General features: G+C 43.0%; 1 protein-coding gene across 7 annotated transcripts in view; it reads right to left on the bottom strand.

Moving 5' to 3' along the window:
• Positions 1-20,604, bottom strand: part of SAMD12 (sterile alpha motif domain containing 12) — a 228,781-nt gene that overhangs the window by 203,429 nt on the left and 4,748 nt on the right. For all 7 annotated transcript variants that reach the window (XM_043539156.1, XM_043539158.1, XM_043539157.1 and 4 more), the window contains exon 2: positions 6,729-6,907. In XM_043539156.1, the coding sequence (XP_043395091.1) occupies positions 6,729-6,907 (179 nt within the window). The remainder of the gene's footprint in view (positions 1-6,728; positions 6,908-20,604) is intronic.

Below are 20,604 nucleotides of genomic sequence, written 5' to 3'. Positions count from 1 at the left end.
TCAAAGTTAAGAAATTAATTTTGAGTTGAAAAAGCAGGAAAGCCTGTTTTCCTCTTCCAATCTATGACAAGAAATTAAGTAGATCTCCTCCTCACACCTATTCTAAAATTGTGAAGGACATGGTGACTAGAAATAATCTGTTAACTACAGATATTACTTCTTTGGTGTAATAAATCAGCCAGTTTTAGATGCAGAACATGTTTTGATAAAACAGAGTTTTTTCCTTATCCAGCACAGAAGGTAGTTTTATTTAACAATTAAAAAAAAATACTGCTTTCATGCATTTAACTGAATTTCCATCTAAATAGAGTTTGACACAAATGACAAGTACAAGATTAATCATCTAGTAAATAAGAAATGCATCACTCATCTTAATACAAATGCAAAAATTAAGAATCTGACTAGATGTAAAATAAGCTATATAATTGCTCAAATAAATGTGTGATATATATAGGGTATCCTCCTGGCTAGTTAAAGAGGAAAAAAAAAAGGACCAAATTTAGCATAAGGGCTGTATTTAGTTGCAAATCAACTTTTCAGTGGTTACCAACCAATGAGAATCAATGCATCTTTAGGAAAATAAAGTACACGTGCAAAACAAGACTAAAATCAACTATTTAAATTACAGCTTTAAATCAGCAAGCAAGAAACCTTGATTTAAATCAACCCACCCCATCATTAAAAGTCTTCATTTACCTAACTCTGTGAGTGTGTGTGAGAGAGAGAGAGAGGGGACTGGGTGGTAACGAGCAATTGTTGACTTTTTAACAGCCCCACTGTAACAGGATCTGTTTAACGTGACAATTATAAAAAGAAGTTATAATGCAAAATTTGTGCTTTTGGGGGAATTGTCTGTTCTGGATGCTCATTTCCTTTATTCTGACATTAAAAATGGAAACTAGGGCTAAAATTCTTTACACACTGTCAAGATAAAATATCCTTACACATCACCAAAGCTGGATAAATATCAACCTAACAAGTGCCGCTTAGAACCTGCCTTGTCTCTCTGTGCTCAGAGACATGCTTCAAGGCATGCTGTTAAAGTGTGTATTGCAGCATGGGGCCATTAACTACTGCCATAAGCAAGCAGAATTCCATGAAGTCAATGGAATTGACTACTCTCTACTCCAGTGGTGATATTTGGCCTGATGAGCTGAGATAAGGGAACAGTAGTTGGTTTAGAATTCTCAACCTCCGACCTTTAATGTTTTTGAGTTCTTTTTTCATAACTGAATTATGGAAAAATATAAAGAGCCCCAAAGTGTTAATAAGCTAGATTACAAACGAAGGGGGAAAAAGCGTTCAGCATACTGATATCTATAAAGCGCTTGTCAACAAAAGGCAACGTCACTTCATCTACCATTTTATTTTCTTACAGTTTTTGTGCAGATTTGAAATGCCTGTAAGTTGTCTCCGAGTCAGATATAAAACTGCAATTACCAACTAAACAAAAGAAGTGTAATTGTAGCTCTAGTGGTCACCATTAGGCAGCCTGCAATATTTGCCAACAATTACGACATAATAAGAACCATGTGACACATGACGTATATATTCTGTATATGAGAATCAAACTTTTCTGAATAACTTTTTTCTTAATAAATGAAGGGCCAGTTTTAGCACCCTTGCTCACAAAGAATAGTGCTGCTTTCAAAATCATGAATTAAAGCTGTGAATGAGAACAAGAAATCAGAAAATCTGGGGCTAGAGAGGAAGGAAATGGAAAAAAATCAAGATGGACATAGGAGCCAGCAGAAATGACATTAAGGATAATGGATAAAATTGAGGAAACACTATATAAGATCATACAGTGGGACCAGTGATGAGCTGCCAAAATCTTAACAGGTTCCCTCCTCACTCCATGAGGGGGTCATTGCCCACCCCCGCCCCCCAGGACTCCTGCCCCATCCAACCCCCCGGCGTTCCTTGACGCCCACCCTCAGCCCCATCCACCCCCCTCCCCTGTCCCCTGACTGCCCCCAGAACCGGGCAGGAGGGTCTCGTGGGTCACCGTAGTGGGTGCCCACCCCACCCATAAGAGCCAGAGGCACCTGCCAGGGGGAGAGGTGGGGAGTCCTGGCAGTGCTTACCTGGGGCAGCTCCCAGGAAGCATCCCGCAGGACCCTCTGGCTCCTAGGGGCAGGGGAGCGTAGCTGGGGAGGGGCAGGGGGAGCGGCCGCTCCCCCACTGATCACATCAAAAGTGACGCCTAAGGCTGGAGAAACCAGGGGGAAAATTCGGTGGGTGCAGAGCACCCACCAGCAGCTCCCCGCCCCACGCCTGGCCCCAGCTCACCTCCGCTCCTCCTCCTCCCCTGAACACGCTGCCCCACTCCGCTTCTCTGCCCCTCGACTTCCCGCGAATCAGCTGTTCGCACAGGAAGATGGGGCAGGCTGAGAAGCAGGCAGTGGCTTCCCGCTCAGGCCGAGGGTGGTGGAGGTGAGCTGGGACGGGGAGCGGTTCCCCTGCGCGCCACACCGCCCCCTCCCTAGGTTACCTGCTGCAGCACGGGTGGCCCTCCTCACGCCCCCCACCCCTCACCCCAGCTCACCTCCGCCTCCCTGGGCCTGAGCAGGAAGCTGCGGCCCGCTTCTCAGCCTGCCCCAGCTTCCCGCACGAACAGCTGATTCGCAGGAAGCTGGGGGGGTGGGGGGGGGGCAGAGAAGCAGAGCGGGGCGGCGTGTTCAGGGGAGGAGGCAGAGCAGAGATGAGCTGCAGCCGGGAGCTGCCGGTGGGTGCTCTGCACCCACCAAATTTTCCCCTTGGGTGCTCCAGCCCTGGAGCACCCATGGAGTCGGCACCTAAGGCGCCACTTTTGGCCGGTTAAATTTAGAAGCCCTTTTAGAACCGGTTGTTCCTTGTGGAACAACCGGTTCTAAAAGGGCTTCTAAATTTAACAACCGATTCTAGTGAACTGGTGGGAACTGGCTCCAACTCACCACTGAGTGGGACTAACAGTGAAGCTATTGGAGGAAAAATGTCTTTCTAAAACCATCCTTGGCTATTAGTGGAAAAACAAAAGGAAGAGAGACTTCAGCTCTGTATAGGTCCATTTGGCAGTGTAGATTTTAAAGTTTGCCTTTTGACATACCTCTAAGATTAAAAGCAATCGCACACCAGGAAAAGAGCACACACGCGTGTGTATGCACAAACACACCCTGATCCTGCATCTATTTGTGTGGTCTCTGTACTTGGGTAGAGTCTCATTGACCTATCCATATCAACCCAAACATATGCCATTAAAGGCTTTATACCACATTTGTGTATTTGGGGTTTGCTACATGTCCTGCAGGAAAAGAGGGATAGAAGGTTTCTTCTGTTTTTCCATATCAATTCATCTTTAAAATTAGATGCCTTAGTTACTGTGAAAACAAACAGTATTTTAGAAACTTACATAAGTTTTGTAACACCCCGGCCCTTTCTGCCCCCTTCAAAAATCTGCTCTCATAGGACATTCCAGACCTAGGAGTGTTGTATATTTCATTCTTTGCCAGTAGTATAAGGTTCCCCTTCATAGCCCTGATGAGTCGCAAAAATTGGCCCTTAAATCTCTCAATGGTCCATGATGAAATATTACCCATGCTTCATCTCAAACCATTGTAAGAAAGAAAGAAAGAAAGAAAGAAGAAGAAGATATTACTCTGGCAGGTGGAATATTCTCTTTGTTTGAATCAGGGCGGGGGAAGTGGGAGGAAGGGTAGTGCGCCATTCAAAGCATGTGCGGGGCGGGGAAGGAAGAGAAACAGATTCTTCCCCCACCTGACCCTCTTTCTTCCCCTCTCAGGCATGCTTCCCACCCTCGCCTCCAGCAGCTTGACTCCCCTGGCCCATGAGCCCCTACACCACACCCTCCAAATTTAAGTGAGTGGGGTTGCAGTGCTACTCAGCTTTGGCCCAGCCAAAAAGTGGTTGGGCCTCAACCTTGGTGGCCCCCTCGCCTGCCCAACCTATCATTTTAATGGCAATAGCTTGAGGCTACCAGGGGTTTCAAATGTGGGAAGTGTTTCCAATGGAGATGAATTATTGGGCAAAAGCCATGCAAGGTGGTCAAAAGTACATCATAAATTGCATTTATCACATTGCACTGCTATCTATTATATAAATGTCAAAACTCAGATGTGTGCATTAGTATTATTTAAACACTAAAGGGACTAAAAGCAATGACAGACCCAGAAAAGAAAAGAAGGACAAAAGAAAGGCTAAATAAATGGGAAATCTATGTGATGGAAAATGTAAATTAAGTGTATAACCCAACAGTGTTTCATTTGCAGTATTTTTTCCTCTACTCTTTCTCATCCTTTCATTGTACAGAAGGAAACAAATTGCATAGTTACTTTCTTCAGTTTGTATACACACACACACACACACCCCCATAAAAATTGCATTTTATGTTTCCAATTCAAGATGCAGACAATTAGAAAAGATTCATCTATCTAGATCTCTCCAGAATAGAAAACCTGAATCCAGATCAGATGAGAAACAATACTACGTGGATACAACAGAAAGAGAGAGAGAGGATAGAATCACCCAATACTGCAGAACCATGTTCACCAATAATAGCCAATCCACTTTATTAGTTTGATACTCAACAATTATCACAAGCTTAATCCAAAAGAGAAAATGCAAATATTTTCATCAGGCACAAACAAATGCTTCTTTAACAAGATTACTTTGATCAGCACAGCTGTGTGCATATGACTCTGATGGCTGACTTTGCAATACTAATGAAGCAGTTTTTCCCCTCCAGGTTTCCTGATGGACATCCCTGGAAATTAAATTTTCAACTTATCAACAGAACAAATACAGCACAGACAGCAGCAATGGAAGTTTCATCATATTGTGCTGCCGGAGCATCTCAATTTTGACTTGAGGAAAGTGCTTTTATGGAGTAGTGTAGCTTAGTTTCAGCATCCACTTCATATTTGGCCTCTTTGGGTGTGTCTGCAATAAAAGACCCATGGCACAGGTGTGACTGGCCCGGGTTAACTGACTTGGTCTCTCAGATCTCAGGCTGCAGGGCTAAAAATTGGGCTCAGGCTCGAGCCAGAACTCTGAGACTCATCCTCCTCACAGGGTTTCAGAGCCCAGGCTCCAGCCCAAGTCCGAACATCTACACTGCAATTTTTAGCCCTGTAGCCCGAGCCCCATGAGCCAAAAAGTCAATTGATCCATGCTCTAAGACTCAGTGCCACAAGTTTTTTATTGCAGTGTAGACATAATCTTTTATTTGCAGTCTCAACAAAGGGTCAGACTGATGTGGAAACCTGTTCAGCAAGGATTTAAGTGAAGCCAACAATTCACTTGACCTGGGCCACTGAACAGACTGCAAATTGCAACTGCTTTTTGTTGCTGTCAGCCTGGGTTGGATTCAGTTAATTGACTTACTGAAGAAAGGATGATGTGAGTTTTAATTGCATCGGTTATAAGCAGGTATCTTAGATAAACACTATTATAGTGAATTCACAGTAAGCATCTATTGTTAGCAAGCCAGGATATTGTGCAAAATATCAAATGTTAATTGATTCTAAAAGTAAAATTCATAATGGTTGTGTATACATTATTAAATTTACTGTTATCAACTGCAGGAAATATACTTATTTGTTCAAAGTTATTCAAAAATACTGTTGTTGACCTTTCATTTTTTACTCATTTTATCTGCTCTAGTAACCCCTGAAGTACCAGATTCGGTAAAAATAATCAGTCTTCCACTCTGCAGAAGTTCCTCTCCACCCTTCTCTTTTCCCCGCTCCCCCACCGCTCTCCCCCCACTCTAGTTTTTCAGGGCTTACAAGGTCCAAAAGATCGACAGGGCTTTTACAGAATCTGGCCCAAAATATTTTACAATTCTTCTATTTTTCATTCCACTTAAAAACATATCTGCCGTGACCATACATAGAGACAGGTTATTGTCCAATATCAAAAATGACTGGAGCATTCACCTATATCTGATGAGTATCTCTACTGCACGTGAATAAGAAACTAAAAATTCAGGTCAATTTATAAGTCAGAGCAGACAATTTATTTGTCTTTAAAATTCACACCAGAAGTATAGCTATTCACAGTGATGTCAGATGTGAAGAAGTTGACTGGGTACATTCTACTTCAAATTAGTTTATGCATCATACTAAACTCAGGGTACAGTATGTCTATACTAGAAACACTGCAGCGCTATAGCTGTAGACACTTATTACAGTGATGAGAGGGGTTCTCCAATCGCTGTTGGTAATCCACCTCCCTGAGAGGCAGCAGCTAGGTCAGTGGAAGGACGCTTGCATCGACCTAGCACGGCCTTCACCGGAGATTAGGTTGGCTTAACTACGTCTCTCAGACGTGTGGATTTTTGACACCCCGAATTGATGTTGCTATGCCAATTGAACTTCTCAGTCTAGACTAGCCCTCGGTCTCCACAAACTCATGTTAAAGCACAAATCCACGCCGGTCCACTCAGTCACCATTCTATCCAGTTTTAAAATCAGTGTGCAAACTTACCTCTTTTGCAATGCCTGCAATAGAGCAATTCAACTATTTTTTATTCTTTTCATATAGACAGATATAAAACAGTGGAAGCACCAAGTTATGCATGTGCCTAGTGTAGCTATACTTTTCTATTGCTGCAACACTTTCCCCCCTCTGCGGCTGCTTTTTCTCATTGTCCATGACTTTGTGTCTTCTGTGACATATTGGCACACTTCAGGGTTCTGTAAAATAAGCAGTGATCTGAATTTACCTACCTTAGATGTTTCTGGTTCCACCTGCTGTCTCTTGGGTGTCCCTTTCGACTCAATCACCTTTTGAGTATTATCATTCTTACGTGAGGGCAACTCAACTCCTTCACCTTCAAGTGACAGGTTAATATCTTCTGTGTGGACAGGACGATCAATGCCATTGGGATTCAGATTGCAATGGATAGCTAGGGAAAATTCAACACATATGGCTTAGAGAGAACACTGCACTGGAAGGAATAAAAAATAGTCTAATATGGGAAACATTTATTATGGAGTACAGATAGTCACACAGGTATCTAGGGTTACTTCTGATCATGTCAAAGATATCGTAGCTTGATATTGAGACAGGATAGGACAGGAGGAAACAGAAGGAAAACAACACTGCATAATACTATACTATTCAGGTTATTGTAGCATACCTACTGAGGTACCTGAGCATCTCTGTGGTCCAAGTGCCATCATATAGGTCTTATCAGCATGAACTAAATGTATCTCGTACATTTATTGCTGGGATGGAACGGAAAGTTTTTTGTATTTTTTAAAATGTAAAACCTTACGTTACTTGTTCCATTAAGTTCTCTGCTTAATAAAGTACTTCAGTTCCTAAATAGTATGGGACGCATGCATGGGGCATGCACAGCAAATCAGAAAGGCTACTTCAATAAATGAGAATAATGACTTACACAGCTAATTGTCTCCCCTTAAGCCCTTCACACCACTGAAAATTAACATTTCCACCATATGAACAAATGAAAGGAACTTAACACATCTATGAACACACACACTCCTATGCATACTAAAGACACACAGCCAGAAATAGGAAAACCCAGAGAAACATACAATGGAATTTAGAATTGTGTTGATATTTTAACTGGGTTTTTTTGTTCTGTAATTGCACATTCCCATATTCATGAACTAACAACCTTTTATACAAACAGATAGACTTTCAAATAAACTGATCCTGAGGCTGTTTCCTGTTCATGTAAACAAGTACTCAGATTTTTACCTTTTACTTTCTGATTACTGTGCTGTTTTCAGACATATTTATAATTAATAGTCCAGTCTCCCTCTATTTGCAAAAGGGATTAGCGCAGGCAATTTTGTTCAATATTTCTTCCCAGGGGGAATGAAACTGAAGAGCCACTAAAGAAAACAATATAGAATTAAAATGTTTTTGCTTTGCCTGCACACTGGTGGTTCTGCTTCCTTCTCTCACTCTAACCCACTGGTCTCATTTCTACCCGCCATTAGATCAGCCTTGAAAAACTGTCATGGACAACCAAGCTAAAGCAGCATGAGCCCAGAGCCCGTGAGCAGGTACTCTCTTACTAGAAAGCCCTTTCATTAAATCCCAGATGCCCTTTTAAAATCTGTACACTGAGATTCCAAAGTCTTAGTCCAGCAGAAGACTTCAATTAGGAAACAAAGTTAAAGCACAAGCCTGGGAGCCAAGAGATCTGGGTTTTCCTCCTGGAACTTCCATAAACACCTTACATGATGTAAGACAAGCTATTTCATCCACAAGTGTGCCGCAATTTCTTCCATCCGCCCGTTAGCTCTCGGATGATTATGGAGTGATTGGAAGTCATGGAGGTTTGGTTAGGGGAAATTCATTAACAATGGCAGTGTATGAGACTGAAGGCACTACAGAAGTGCCAAGTATCATTGTAAATCGCAACCCTGTTCTCTTATAGTAGATTATAGTCTTTCCTTTATCCCTTTACAAAGGAAAGGGACTTGTTGTGGTGCTGCATAGAAACCATCAGGATTAAATGTTTTCTTGAAATGGAAAAAATAAGGAACTAAATGTAGCAGTGGTAATAAAGAGTAGGAGTGATACTCAAGGGTCCCATTAGGATTATTTCCCATTGTGCGAGGCACTGTAAAAAACTTATAGGAAAGCACAGTGTCTTCCCTGAAGAGCTTACACCCTAACCAAAGATAAGATGCAACAAAGCCGTGAAATTGACATGGCTGCCTGGCTCCCAGCCGTGAACTGGGGGTCCAGCCGCCCGGGGCTTCTCACCTCGGCTCCCAAGCGGAAGCAGGATCCATTCTTGCCCCGGCTCCCAGCTAGGAGCAATGTCGACCCACCCAGCTCTCCAGGGGAGTGGGGGCAGCTGGGCTCTAGCTGCCTCACTTTCTTGTCAATTTCATGGCTCCTGCCCTGAAACTGGAAACACAGCTAACAGCCAATGTAAGTAAGGCAGTGTCTTCACAGACACTTCGTCACCCTAACTACACCAACATAAGCTCTATACCTCTCACGTAGGTGAAGTTATTATGTCGGTATAATAGCACACTTACAGTCGGCAGGAGGAAGGCTGTAGTGTAGACACTGATAATAATTAGGTCGGCCTAACTGTGTAGTGTAGACCAGCGTAAAAACAAACAAGAGAAAGGATGAAAATGCCAGTGTTTGGAGGAAGAGGAACAGGTGGTTACCGTGATTAAGCCATCTGAAAAAATTGAGGGTTTGGAGTCACCGAAAGATTATTTTGTTTTGCCTCAATGCAGAGACTTGAAATCTGCCAGAGAGTGAGAGAGTGGGGTGGTGTTACACTGGTGTCAGGAACGGACCTTTTGCTATTCCTGTTGAAAGACACCCAGATTATGAGCCTTGGGGGGACAGAGGTATGAACCAGGGGACAGCAGCAGTGGAGGGACTAGATTGGAATAAGAATCCTGGGTGGGAAAGACTAGGATTAGCTGGCCAAGGAGAATGGAAGCTATGGGGGATGGAGACGGAGAGCCAGTAGGCCAAGGAGACTAGCACTGGCTAGTCAAGGAGACTGGAACAGACGATGAGAGCTGAGGGTACAAGTCTAGTATAAGGAGGCCAGGAGGGAAAGCAGACTGGGACTTGGCCAGGGAGCCCAGAGGGGAAGAGTAAGTGTGGCCAAGAAGAAGAGTAGCACTGCATAGGATGGACTTAATGAGCAACCATTCAATATTTGGTTTAATCCTCATTGTTCAATGTGCAGCTTGAGGCCTTATTCAAACCCTGCTCTCAATACAGAATTATTAAACTTCTTCATGGGCACTTTTATGGTGCACTTCACTATAATATCTGAGTGCTTCACAAAAATAAATTAATCTATCTTCACAACAACCCTGTGAGATGAGGGGGTATTGTACCCCCATTTTAGAGAAGGGGAAATAAGGCACAGAGATATTAAGGTCAAAACTGTCCATTAATTTTGGGTGTGCAATTTAACACACCCAAAGCCTGTTTCCCCCTTCCCCTCCCCCGCGTATTGAGCATTACCTGCACTTTATATTTTCAAAGTACAACTCTCATTGACCTCAGTCGCAGACGTGAGTGCTCACAGCTGAAGATTAGACTCTAGGAACACAAGTCAAACACTCAGAAAATGAGGAACCTACAGCATCTTGCTATGATAAGCGACTTGCCCTGCACCACAGGGGAACCCTGGCAGAGACAAGGATAGAATCCAGTTCTCCAGGGCAACATTCAACCACCTTAACCAGGAGTCCATCCTCTGTCTTCCTTCACCCCCTTGACTCATTCACCTCATAGCCTCCAACTTCTGCAAAAAAATGAGGCCAGGGTCCTAGGGACAAGAGACTTATTCACTACACAGCCCTGATTCTTCCCTAGAGTAGGGCCAGCCTATACACTCAATGAGTAGGAGTCCTGGGATAAAAAAAAAAAATAGTCTGTGATAATATAATTAAAAAGATTATCTCATAACGATAAGCACAATGGAGCCGAATTAAGATTGCACGGGTAACTTTAAGGTTTCAAAGTCAAGCACTCAAAAGTAAGGAAATGCCAGAATTAATGTTCTGGATCTGGTCCAACTTTACCCCTTCTTGGATTTTGCCTTTATTGTTACCTTACATGACTATAATTTAAATAAACCTCAGCATAAGCACCACTCTTGATCTTAGCTATTCCTAAAACTTTTCCTTGCAGGACCCTTCTAGTTCTCTGCATGTCAGGGAGACACTGAAATTCTGATGTGCTCCGGAGTTGGAGGTAATAGGACTCACCTGATCTGGCTGCCTAGCATCTCTGTGCATGGTCCTAGAACCTGCCAATCTGTTACAGTGCACAATCCAAGGGAATCTTTCGGTCTCCTAAACTCGAGTGTTGTGATCATAGGTTTCAGGGGTGTTACAGAAATGTATTCATTTATGGATAAATTCACTATTAGGTGATAAGACACTGGAAAAGGGTCTGATCTTTCCTGCATCAGGTAGTCTACCTACTTGAAACAAAGGAGTATGTGGAAAAACCTGCACTGCCTACCTCAGACCATAGAAAGATAAGAGAAAATAGACTGGGTCAGGACTTTCCATCCTCAAGGCAGAGGCAGATTGTCCTGCTGGCTATGCCTATATGCTCCCCTCTCGCACACAGAGAAGGACAAATTATTGCAACAGCGCTGACACTAGTATACAAATAGTCTCTCATGACAAACCCTGGTCCAGGCAAGCAGTGGGGCAGAGAATGGGTAGGAAATGATCATTCATAAGGAAGCACTAACCCTGGAATCTACAGAAAGCTGAGCACTTCACCCCTATAGATCTTGCATGGAGGTACTCTTATTCATCCTTGTTTAAATGCCCTGGCCTCTGCTACAGAAGCTCAATAGGACCAAGAGTCTTCTCATAGCCTTTGGCTGCCAACCCTCATTTGTGCTCTACCTTTCCCAAGGGAAGAGACACAAAGCGCACAGTGGAAGTTAATGCTGCCTCAGGTAACATTCCGATTCTCCTGTGGATTGCAGCTCCTCTGCTCTATCCCTGCTCTTGCCCATTTCTTTCACACTGCCCAAAGACAATGCAGATTTTTAATTTATTTTTCATTTTGGTGGGGGCGGGGGGGGGAGGGGGAAGACATCTTGTGAGGCCACTTTGATTTGCCCCTCACTGTGCCATGTCTGGGGGAAATAAATGCGCTAATATTTCATGATTCCGTGCAAACAAACATCACTTGAAAGGGTTAAAATTAAATGTAATTAAATAAAAAAAAATACCGCATTGCCCACTCTCAGCCCATCATCCTTTCGAGGTAAATAACATTAGTACTGTTTCAGTTATGTTGCATAGTGGGATCCTTCAGGACACAAAAGTAAAAGAATTACTGCTAGCAAAAGGATATGACGGGCGGATTCAGATTCCAATGGCTTTTTACTGGAGAGAGAGGAGGCTTATTCCAAACAAACACAAGCGGTTTAAGAAAAGCCCATTGCAAAATTGTTGATATTATGAGGAAGGAAGGAAAAAGACATTTCAAGTTTGCCATCCTGTTTTTTTGTGTTTGTTTGTTTTACCATCAATTTAAATGACTAAACAGTTGGGATAGACTAAACACAGAGTAAGCAAATGTTGTACTGAATTTGTTCCTTCAAAACACCATGAAAAGGGTCACCATGATGGGGGGGGGGGGGGGGTCACTGCACTCATTTAGCTGAATTCATTTTGCTCCGGGAGCACTCCTCTACTTCCCAGTGCTTTTATATTTATCCAACCCTACGCCCGCCCGCCCCTCTCACACATACAAAGAACGTTTGCTTGCACTGACTGTTTTTTTCTACCCCACTCTCAGTAAGCTTAGAATATATAAGTCAATTCCATCTACAGTATTTACTCAGACAAGTTTAGGGTTTTTTTCCTCCCCTTTTAATTTTAGTGTCCATCTCTCTCAATATTTGTCTAGGATAGGAAAAGAGGTTAAGGTCAGGTTGGTGGTAACTCAACCTTTTCCCTACAATCAGCACAGGGGAATAGCTTTCACTTTGGTTTAGCTGGTCAAGGTCAAGGCCAAGGCTAGGCTTCTCACAGGAGCCTATTACTCAAGGGGGAAAATAGTGTGTAGCTAACACATGTAAAAGGGCTTTAGCATAACTGAGAATTTGTCTCCAAGAACTGCAAAGTTAACTGAGTAGAACTCAACAGGGAAGAAAATTATCAAGGTGTTTTATTTCAGGTTTCAGAGTAACAGCCGTGTTAGTCTGTATTCGCAAAAAGAAAAGGAGGACTTGTGGCACCTTAGAGACTAACCAATTTATTTGAGCATAAGCTTTCGTGAGCTACAGCTCACTTCATCCGATGAAGTGAGCTGTAGCTCACGAAAGCTTATGCTCAAATAAATTGGTTAGCCTCTAAGGTGCCACAAGGTGTTTTATAGAACTCAACTCATGACGTGGGTCATTGCTTCTCCACCATTTGCCCCTCCCCTCAGCTTGCTGCGAAAGAGGTGTCTCTCTATTCTATCCCACCCCTTCCCTATGTTTTTGAGTCTTCCCTTCCCAATGAGTAACTCCTGCCCATGTCCCTGTTTCTCCGCAGAGCTGTTCCAGTAAGAGTGAGATTTAGCTGGTTCTTCTCAATTAAAAAGCTTAGTTTCTCCAGCAGCTGATGGCACCTATCAGGGAAAGCTGCCTTCTAACCATGGGCAAGTGAACTTTTCAAGCCCTGAACTCACATGATTGAGAAGGAAGAGGCGAACCACAGGAGCAGTACCGTCAGCCTTAAGTATTCAGAAATCTTGAGTCAAGTCCCCCCAAAATATTAAAATCACGATTTTTAGAAATAATAAGGGAGTTCTTTTTATTTGCCTGTAAGGATTGTTCAGCATTTTTCAAGCTTTCCTTCACAACCATATGAGCCAGAAACCATTTCTTTTCTTTTCGATTCATTGCTCAATTTGTATAAGCTAGTTGTCCTGCAATCTGATCCATATGGGCAGGCTTCTGTGATCACAGAAATCTCCACTAAGTCTAAAGTTCCATGGGGATGTAGGATCTTGTCCACACAGCTTGCAAGGTCAGGGCCTAAATCTGAATTCAAATCTACATTCGCTTTCTACTACAATGCATTATGCCTTTTTTCATAGTGGGCAAGAAATATTTCATAATTTTACTAATTGTAGTGGAAATACTGCCTGATGCTTAAAAAGGTAAATAGATCAGTTAAACAACATGAAAGCATATTCGGTGAGTGCTTTGGCAATAATAATAGCTCTACTCAGCAAAGCGATTGAGTAAAAATAGCACCTTCTTACTCATCTGTTCTGCTCTGTGTGTATCGCAGTCTAATCTGCTTGCTTTTGTTATTTAGATTTGAAAAATGAATACCAGGAGAGCCTGTCCTAACCTTTAAGTGTCCATCAGAAAACTTAAAATTCCCCATGAATTTAAAAAAAAATTAAACTATTTAAATCCCTTGCAAGATCTTCCATACTCATAAATTGGAGGCATCCCCAAAAATGTAGCTGACGCATGCCAGGAAATAACCCCATACGACCTACATGCTGTCCCCTCCACAAAATCCCATAAAGGTTGGAAAGAAGAGGGGAGACCAGCTTTGCTGAGTGTCGAAAAGGTTAACAAACCAAAGCCACAGTGGGTGGAGAGCCAGAAAGGTTCCACAATCTTATTAGTCACCTGCAACCCACATGTACATCAACTGAAAATTCAGCAGGTATTCAACATTTCCCCAAGGCAATAAAGATCTTGCCAAAATCTTATCAACCTTTTAAAGCCTCATCTAGGCTCTTCTATCGATCTCTGCCTATCCGGCTCTTTGTTTATGGATGGCTCAAAACTCCTTATTAACTCTTTCCATGAAGCATTTGTAAGTTTACAGGTGCTTGGTTTCAACCTATTTCTTCATAGCTAATATAAAGTAGCCAGACAGCATTCCCTCAAGGGATGTCTGCCTGACAAGAACTCTCAGTCAGTTTTAGCAGCCCTAGAATTCATTAAGACACTGGCAGACAGTGTTTCACTTTCCTTGCTCATTCCGACCCTAGCGACTGAAAAAAGCAGTCTCATATCATCTGATTTAGATGGGCGTCCAGACAGATCAACCAAACTAGGGGGGAAGATACCTGTGAAAGGCCACACACAATAGTAGATTCCCACATTTCCAGAAGCCACTACCTGAGAAATTCTGGATTTCCTCCAAGAATCTGGATTATTCTACAGATTGAGTCTGACCTGAGTATTTGCCACATCTCTACCAATGCAACAAGATTTAAAGCAGGGGTGGCCAACCTGTGGCTCCAGAGCCACCTGCGGCTCTTCAGAAGTTAATATGCCGCTCTTTGTATAGGAACTGACTCTGGGGCTAGAGCTACAGGAGCGAACTTTCCGAGCGGAAGACCAGTCAAGGTAACCAATGTGTGTACTTGTCAAGCGGTCACGCCTGGTCTACACTAATGAGGTAACTTGATCTAAGGTAGGCTAGTTAAGTTATATAACTTAAGTACTAGGTTATGTAACTACCTAGCTTAGCTCAATTTACATACACTCTCCCGCTGACATACCTTCCTCCTCTGGGGGAGATGGAGTACTGATGTCGACAGAAGAGCGCTCTGCCATCAACTTACCTCGTCTTCACCAGACCCACTAAATTGATGCTGCTGATTTGGTCAGCAGTGAAGACAAGCCCTCTGACTCGAATGAGTCAGTCTGTTTCTAGTTTTCAGTGGGCTGTTTGGCCTCTAATTGTTATAACTACATGAATAAATCAGCTTCTGGAGCCTGAGCCCCAACTGGGGTAGATCAGCACAGCTCCACAAACCTGGCCAAATTACACCAGCTCAGGGTCTAGCCCATGGCATAGACAGATCAGCCTGAATCGAAATGCTGCCTATGCTGACGAATAACAAGTATGATTGGAATACTAGTAATATGCAAAGGTAGCAGCATCAAACTTTGTCTAATCCCGTTTCCATGAATCTACAAATCCAGTGGCCAATAAAGTCAGTAGAATCCACGCAGTTGGTCAATCAGGCTCCATATCAATCATCTTTTTTCTTGTACCTCAATGCAGATTATATGTAGGTTTATAATAACAGAAAGTTTCTAAGGCTAAAGTTTGGTATTACTTTATTAAATAACATCTGTGTCTAGACATTTGTTACTATTAATCACTGTAAACTAGCCCATCGATACAATAGTGTCAAACAATTACACATGAGTTCGTAGTGGAAAATATAGCAGCACAGATATTGCTGAAACTATTACTAATAATGATAAATTGGCAATTTCATTCTTTAGCAGTCAAACCAATCCAATCATCTGTCCTCTTTCTAATACCACTGATGGCCATACAAGAGGTCTACTTTGCCATGGAAAAAATCCCTTAGGTTTCTGTTCTATAGGAAAGTATCTAATATACACCTGCTCAGTTTGAAATCAGATATATGAAGGACAGAGGCCGAATTAACATTTCAGGCCCTCATCTTGCAGTCATTTATGCACAAGCTTAATTTTACTCATTCAAGAATTTTACTAATGCAACACAGATACCTGGAAATTAGTTGGAGGCCACTAGCTCATTTTACATAGGTCACTAAGTAGTCACTTTCCAACCACACCTGAGATGAATTTAACTAATGATCTAGAATAAAAGATGATAATCCATTACCATTCCTTGTGCCATCCAGATTCCGTGCCCCTCCTCCCGCAATATGCTGTATTTTATTACTATATTTTATAATCTTGTGACCTTAGAAATGCAAACTCCTTCTTGCGTAAAGAGAGAAGCATTTAAATCATGAAAGTTAAGACCACTAGCATGCAAGTCAAATTATTTTGAAGAGTTATTTGCCAATTCCATCTAGGATTCATAATTATATTTTAATATTTGTCAGCATTAGTAGCTCTCTAATGTCATGCTAATGACTGGGAGACTCATTGCAAATGACTGAATCTTGTGAATTTGTAAGTAAGGCTCTGATCCTGCCATGAGCTGTGCACAGAGGCAGGTCTACCTGCAGTTAGCTTATTGCACAATCAAGCAAGGTGAACATACATTAAAAAGGAGCAGGGGTTGTGCATCACAAAACGTACTTTGCTAATTAATTTTAGCAACTGCAGTATAATTTTGAACTATAGATCACATTCTGCAATGTGCCAGTAAATGTTTGGTACTTTATTTTGTAAAAATAATTCACCCTTTGTTAGCAAGAAGCCTTATGACACCATTCTATTAAGTATTTGCTGAGAAGTGGGCAGATACTCCTGTTTTCTGGTGTGAATTATGAAATGTGTAGTTTAGCGAAGTGCAGATTAAAGAGGGTTCTACTGCATTTTGTTATCTCAGTTTACAAAACAAAAATCTTTCTAGAGAAGCCTGCTTTAAGAAATTAGCCATTCACATTCCACCACAAATTATATTTCTAAGGATCCCTAATAAGGCCATCATTCAATTCTGTAAATAGCAACCGTAACAGAAATATTTTCTGAAGATAAGAAAGACTATCTAGCGCACAAAACCTGAAGACTGACAGACATTTGGAAAAGTCTTTTTTATTACAGTTATAAATGTCACAGTAAGGAATTCAATACACTGAACACAAATTTGCATTTTCCTTATATGGTTTATAAAAGTATATATCCAGTAAGTGTATGGAATACATTGGACTTTGATTCAGCTGTGAATCCATGCTTTATCCCCATTTAAATTTGCTATGAACACAAAGGAAGATGGAAAATATTTATAAACTCTCATGAGCCTATTTAACTTATTTTGTAATCTCGTAATTGACTTTGTTTTTCAGCCTTACTTTTCGTCATTTTATTACAACATGCTTCTTCCTACCAGACCTCTCACTCTTTGAGCCCATCCGTTCCCTATGGAGACTGAAAATTCCTTTTTTCCTTCCTACAATATAATTCCTCACCTCCTACTGCTTACTCATACCACTGAATTCTACTGTCTCAGATACCCAGCCCACTCTTGTAGAAATACACTGCTCGTTGAAAGTGTATCATTACTTTCCTAGAGAAAAATACAGAAGAAAGCTGTCATTTACACAAATTCCAAAAAAATGAAGAATGAAGAATTGTAAAGAGCACTAATTAGTAAAAGGGTCTATTTCTTGCTTTTGCAGTAACTTGACTATTAATACACACAGAGTAATTTTATGGCCTCTATCTTCCCTCCCAGCATTCACACACACACACAAATTAGCAGCAGAACCTCATGGGATTAAAAAGGCAGTTACTAAACTGCAGGGCCAGCGAGGATACCAAGCTGGCAGGAGCCAAAACTCTATAAACAAACATTCAGAAAGCCCGAGATCCACCCAAAATACTGTCCCCAGCCCCTGTTCTTGACCAGATGCATGATTGGTATCTCCTCGTGCGTACGTTTTGGTTCTCATGGGCAGGACTAACACAGCTTGCTCCTGCCCATGTTAAATCCCAGCACCTACTAACTGCTCTATCTGACTCCTTCTAGGGGAGTCACAGAGCATGTAGGAGTAATGCTGTTTAGAGCAGCATTAATTAATTTTTCTGTGCTACGCCAGTATTAGTTCATGCTGCATGGAGAATACGCTGCTTATTGAAGTTACTCTTCCACTCCGACCCCTACTTTCTGGCCTTACTATAGCTGTGCTCCAGGGTTTACTGCACTAAGTTTCAGTGCTATCTACAATATCCTTTCACCTCTGGTAGTTCAGCTCTAATGGGCTGAATGAGCACAGGAACTGGTGAGAACTGATCTTGGCTCCAGATGTGCTCTGGGGTCTTGGACAAATCACAGCTTTTCTCTCTCTCAGTATCCCCGTTTGTAAAATGTAGACAACGATTTATTTACATAACCTGACAGGGATGTTGTGGTATTTCACCAGTTACTGTTTGTACAGCACTTTGAAAATGTAAAGCTCCACGTAAATAAATTATAAGTACGACAGTTACTACCACCTCCGGAAATCTAGCCAAAGCAGCAGATGGTTATATGGCATCTGCCAACCCCAAAGCACCATTACAGTAGCCTACAAAATTCAGCATTCAGCTCTCTGAAATACTTTGTCTTTCCTACTTGGTGGTCCTTGGCCAAATTCTGCTCCCAGTTGCCCTCACACAAATCCAGAATAATTCTGGTTAAATAAATGAATGGAGTTATTCTGGAAATGAACAATAGTAACCAAGACCATAGTTTGGTCACCTTCCCCTATCTGCTACTTTTGGCACCTTTAATAACTATGCCTCTTCTCTGCATACCATTAGCAAATAATCGAGGGCTAGGCTGTAGAACCCTGAAGTCTCATGGATAAGTACTTACTCACACAAGTATCCAGCTGAAGTCAATTCTACTGTTTGCATGAATATGTGCCCACTAATGTAAGTAAGAGATGCTTTGTACTAGCTCTCAACTCATGGCTCTTGTTCACAGGAGATGGACGGACTCAGAATCCCTGCCTCAAAAAGCCCACAATCTAAACACCTCCCAGACACACGGACAGGGGGTTGGGAACAGGTACAACAGGTTAGTGGCAGAGTCAGCCGCGGGGCGGCGAGTTATATGGGCCTGTGGTGCCTGGGCTCCAGCAATATTCAGGGCCCAGGGCCCAGCTCCACGAATGTTTGGGGCCGGGTCTCTGCCCCAGCCCCGCCTGCCGCCACCACATGGCTCCCCTGGAGCATCCCCTTGCCCCGCCTGCTGCCCTCGCATGCCTCCCCCAAGCATCCCTGCCTGCCCTGGGCAGCGGGCGGCTGCCCTGCCACTCCAGGTTGCACTCCCTCGCTGGCTGCTGCCAGCTACAACAACAGTCCCTCCACCCCCTCTGGCACCCACCAGGAGACATCTCTGAGGGGGCTTCCTGGAGTCTGAACCTGAGCAGCTGGGGCTTGGGTGAGTGTCGGACTCGTGACACCCTGTTCCCCCCGCCCCCTACACAGTCACCAGCCCGCAGTCACCACTCCTGCCCCACGCTTGGCAAGGGGCAGCCCCATTCCCCACCCCCTGTGAGGCTACAGTGAGGGGGAGCAGCAGGGGAGGAGGTGCACATGTAATAGCAGCCCCCCCCCGCCCCAGCACTCACCACAGGGGAGGCGAGGAGGCTTCCTGGACCTGAGCAGCTGAGGCTTGGGTGAATGTCGTGACACCCTCCCCCACTCCGCCCCCGCCCGCAGTCACCACTCCTGCCACACACTGGGCAAGAGGCAGCTCCATCCCCCACCAAACAACGACAAAGAGGGTTTACTGCCTCCTGAAGAGCATCGCAAAAGAAGGGGCTATATTTTGTTTTAATTTGAGAAAGTATTTGCTTTTGAGGGCTATTGACCCAAGAGTGCTTGGTTGCTTCTATATTCAAAAGAGTATTAATAAAGTTGATAATCTTAGTTAAATAATTTTTTCTTACGATAGTGATATTGTGTACTACAGGGAAACTGTTAAACGCTTACTGTTTCCAGTCCATTTTTACATTATTTTTAAAAATGGATATCGGCTTACATGGCGGGGCCGGGGGGGGGGAGATGGCGGGATTTGGACCCATTCTGGGCACCACCAAAAACTACACAAACTGGCCGCCCCCAGCCAGGAATATAACCCCAGTGTTCTAACTCACAGTTTAAGGTCCTATCCACTAGACTATGCCACCTATATTTCCTCAATAACTCTCCAAGGCCTTATATACACTAGCATTTTTCTCAGTTTCCCACCATAGCTACTGTCTGTGGCACACAATGGTGGGAATCTTGAAGGCTTCATACACAAGTTAAACAGGAGGGGTGAAAGAATGGAGCCCTATGGAAAACTGCATAAGTGTGCCTGGGGCAGAAAAGCAACTGCCCAATACTCTGGGATCTCTCAGAGGAAAGGAGTAAGATTCTCAAGAAAAAATTCGATTTACCTGTTTTACACCTCATGGTCAAGAGCAGATGGCTGATCTGAAAGAATCAGCAATGAGACCTAGGGCCTGATTGTCTATCATGGCCAAGGTGTACTCAGTGAGTGCAGGAGCAGGGAGTGTCAGGGAGGAGGAAAGGAAAGTGGTTTGGCCCCTGGATAAGTTAGAATAGCCTAAGGACTGCTCTAACTTACACTTGAACCACCTGTGCCCCCTAGGGGCTGTGGGCTGATCACAACTAGAATGTAGCAGTGTTCC

The sequence above is a fragment of the Chelonia mydas genome, chromosome 2 (assembly GCF_015237465.2).
Source record: "Chelonia mydas isolate rCheMyd1 chromosome 2, rCheMyd1.pri.v2, whole genome shotgun sequence".
In the NCBI taxonomy this organism is placed as follows: Eukaryota; Metazoa; Chordata; order Testudines; family Cheloniidae; genus Chelonia; species Chelonia mydas.
Note: the sequence above shows the minus strand (reverse complement) of the source record. Positions and strands in the feature narration are given on the sequence as shown.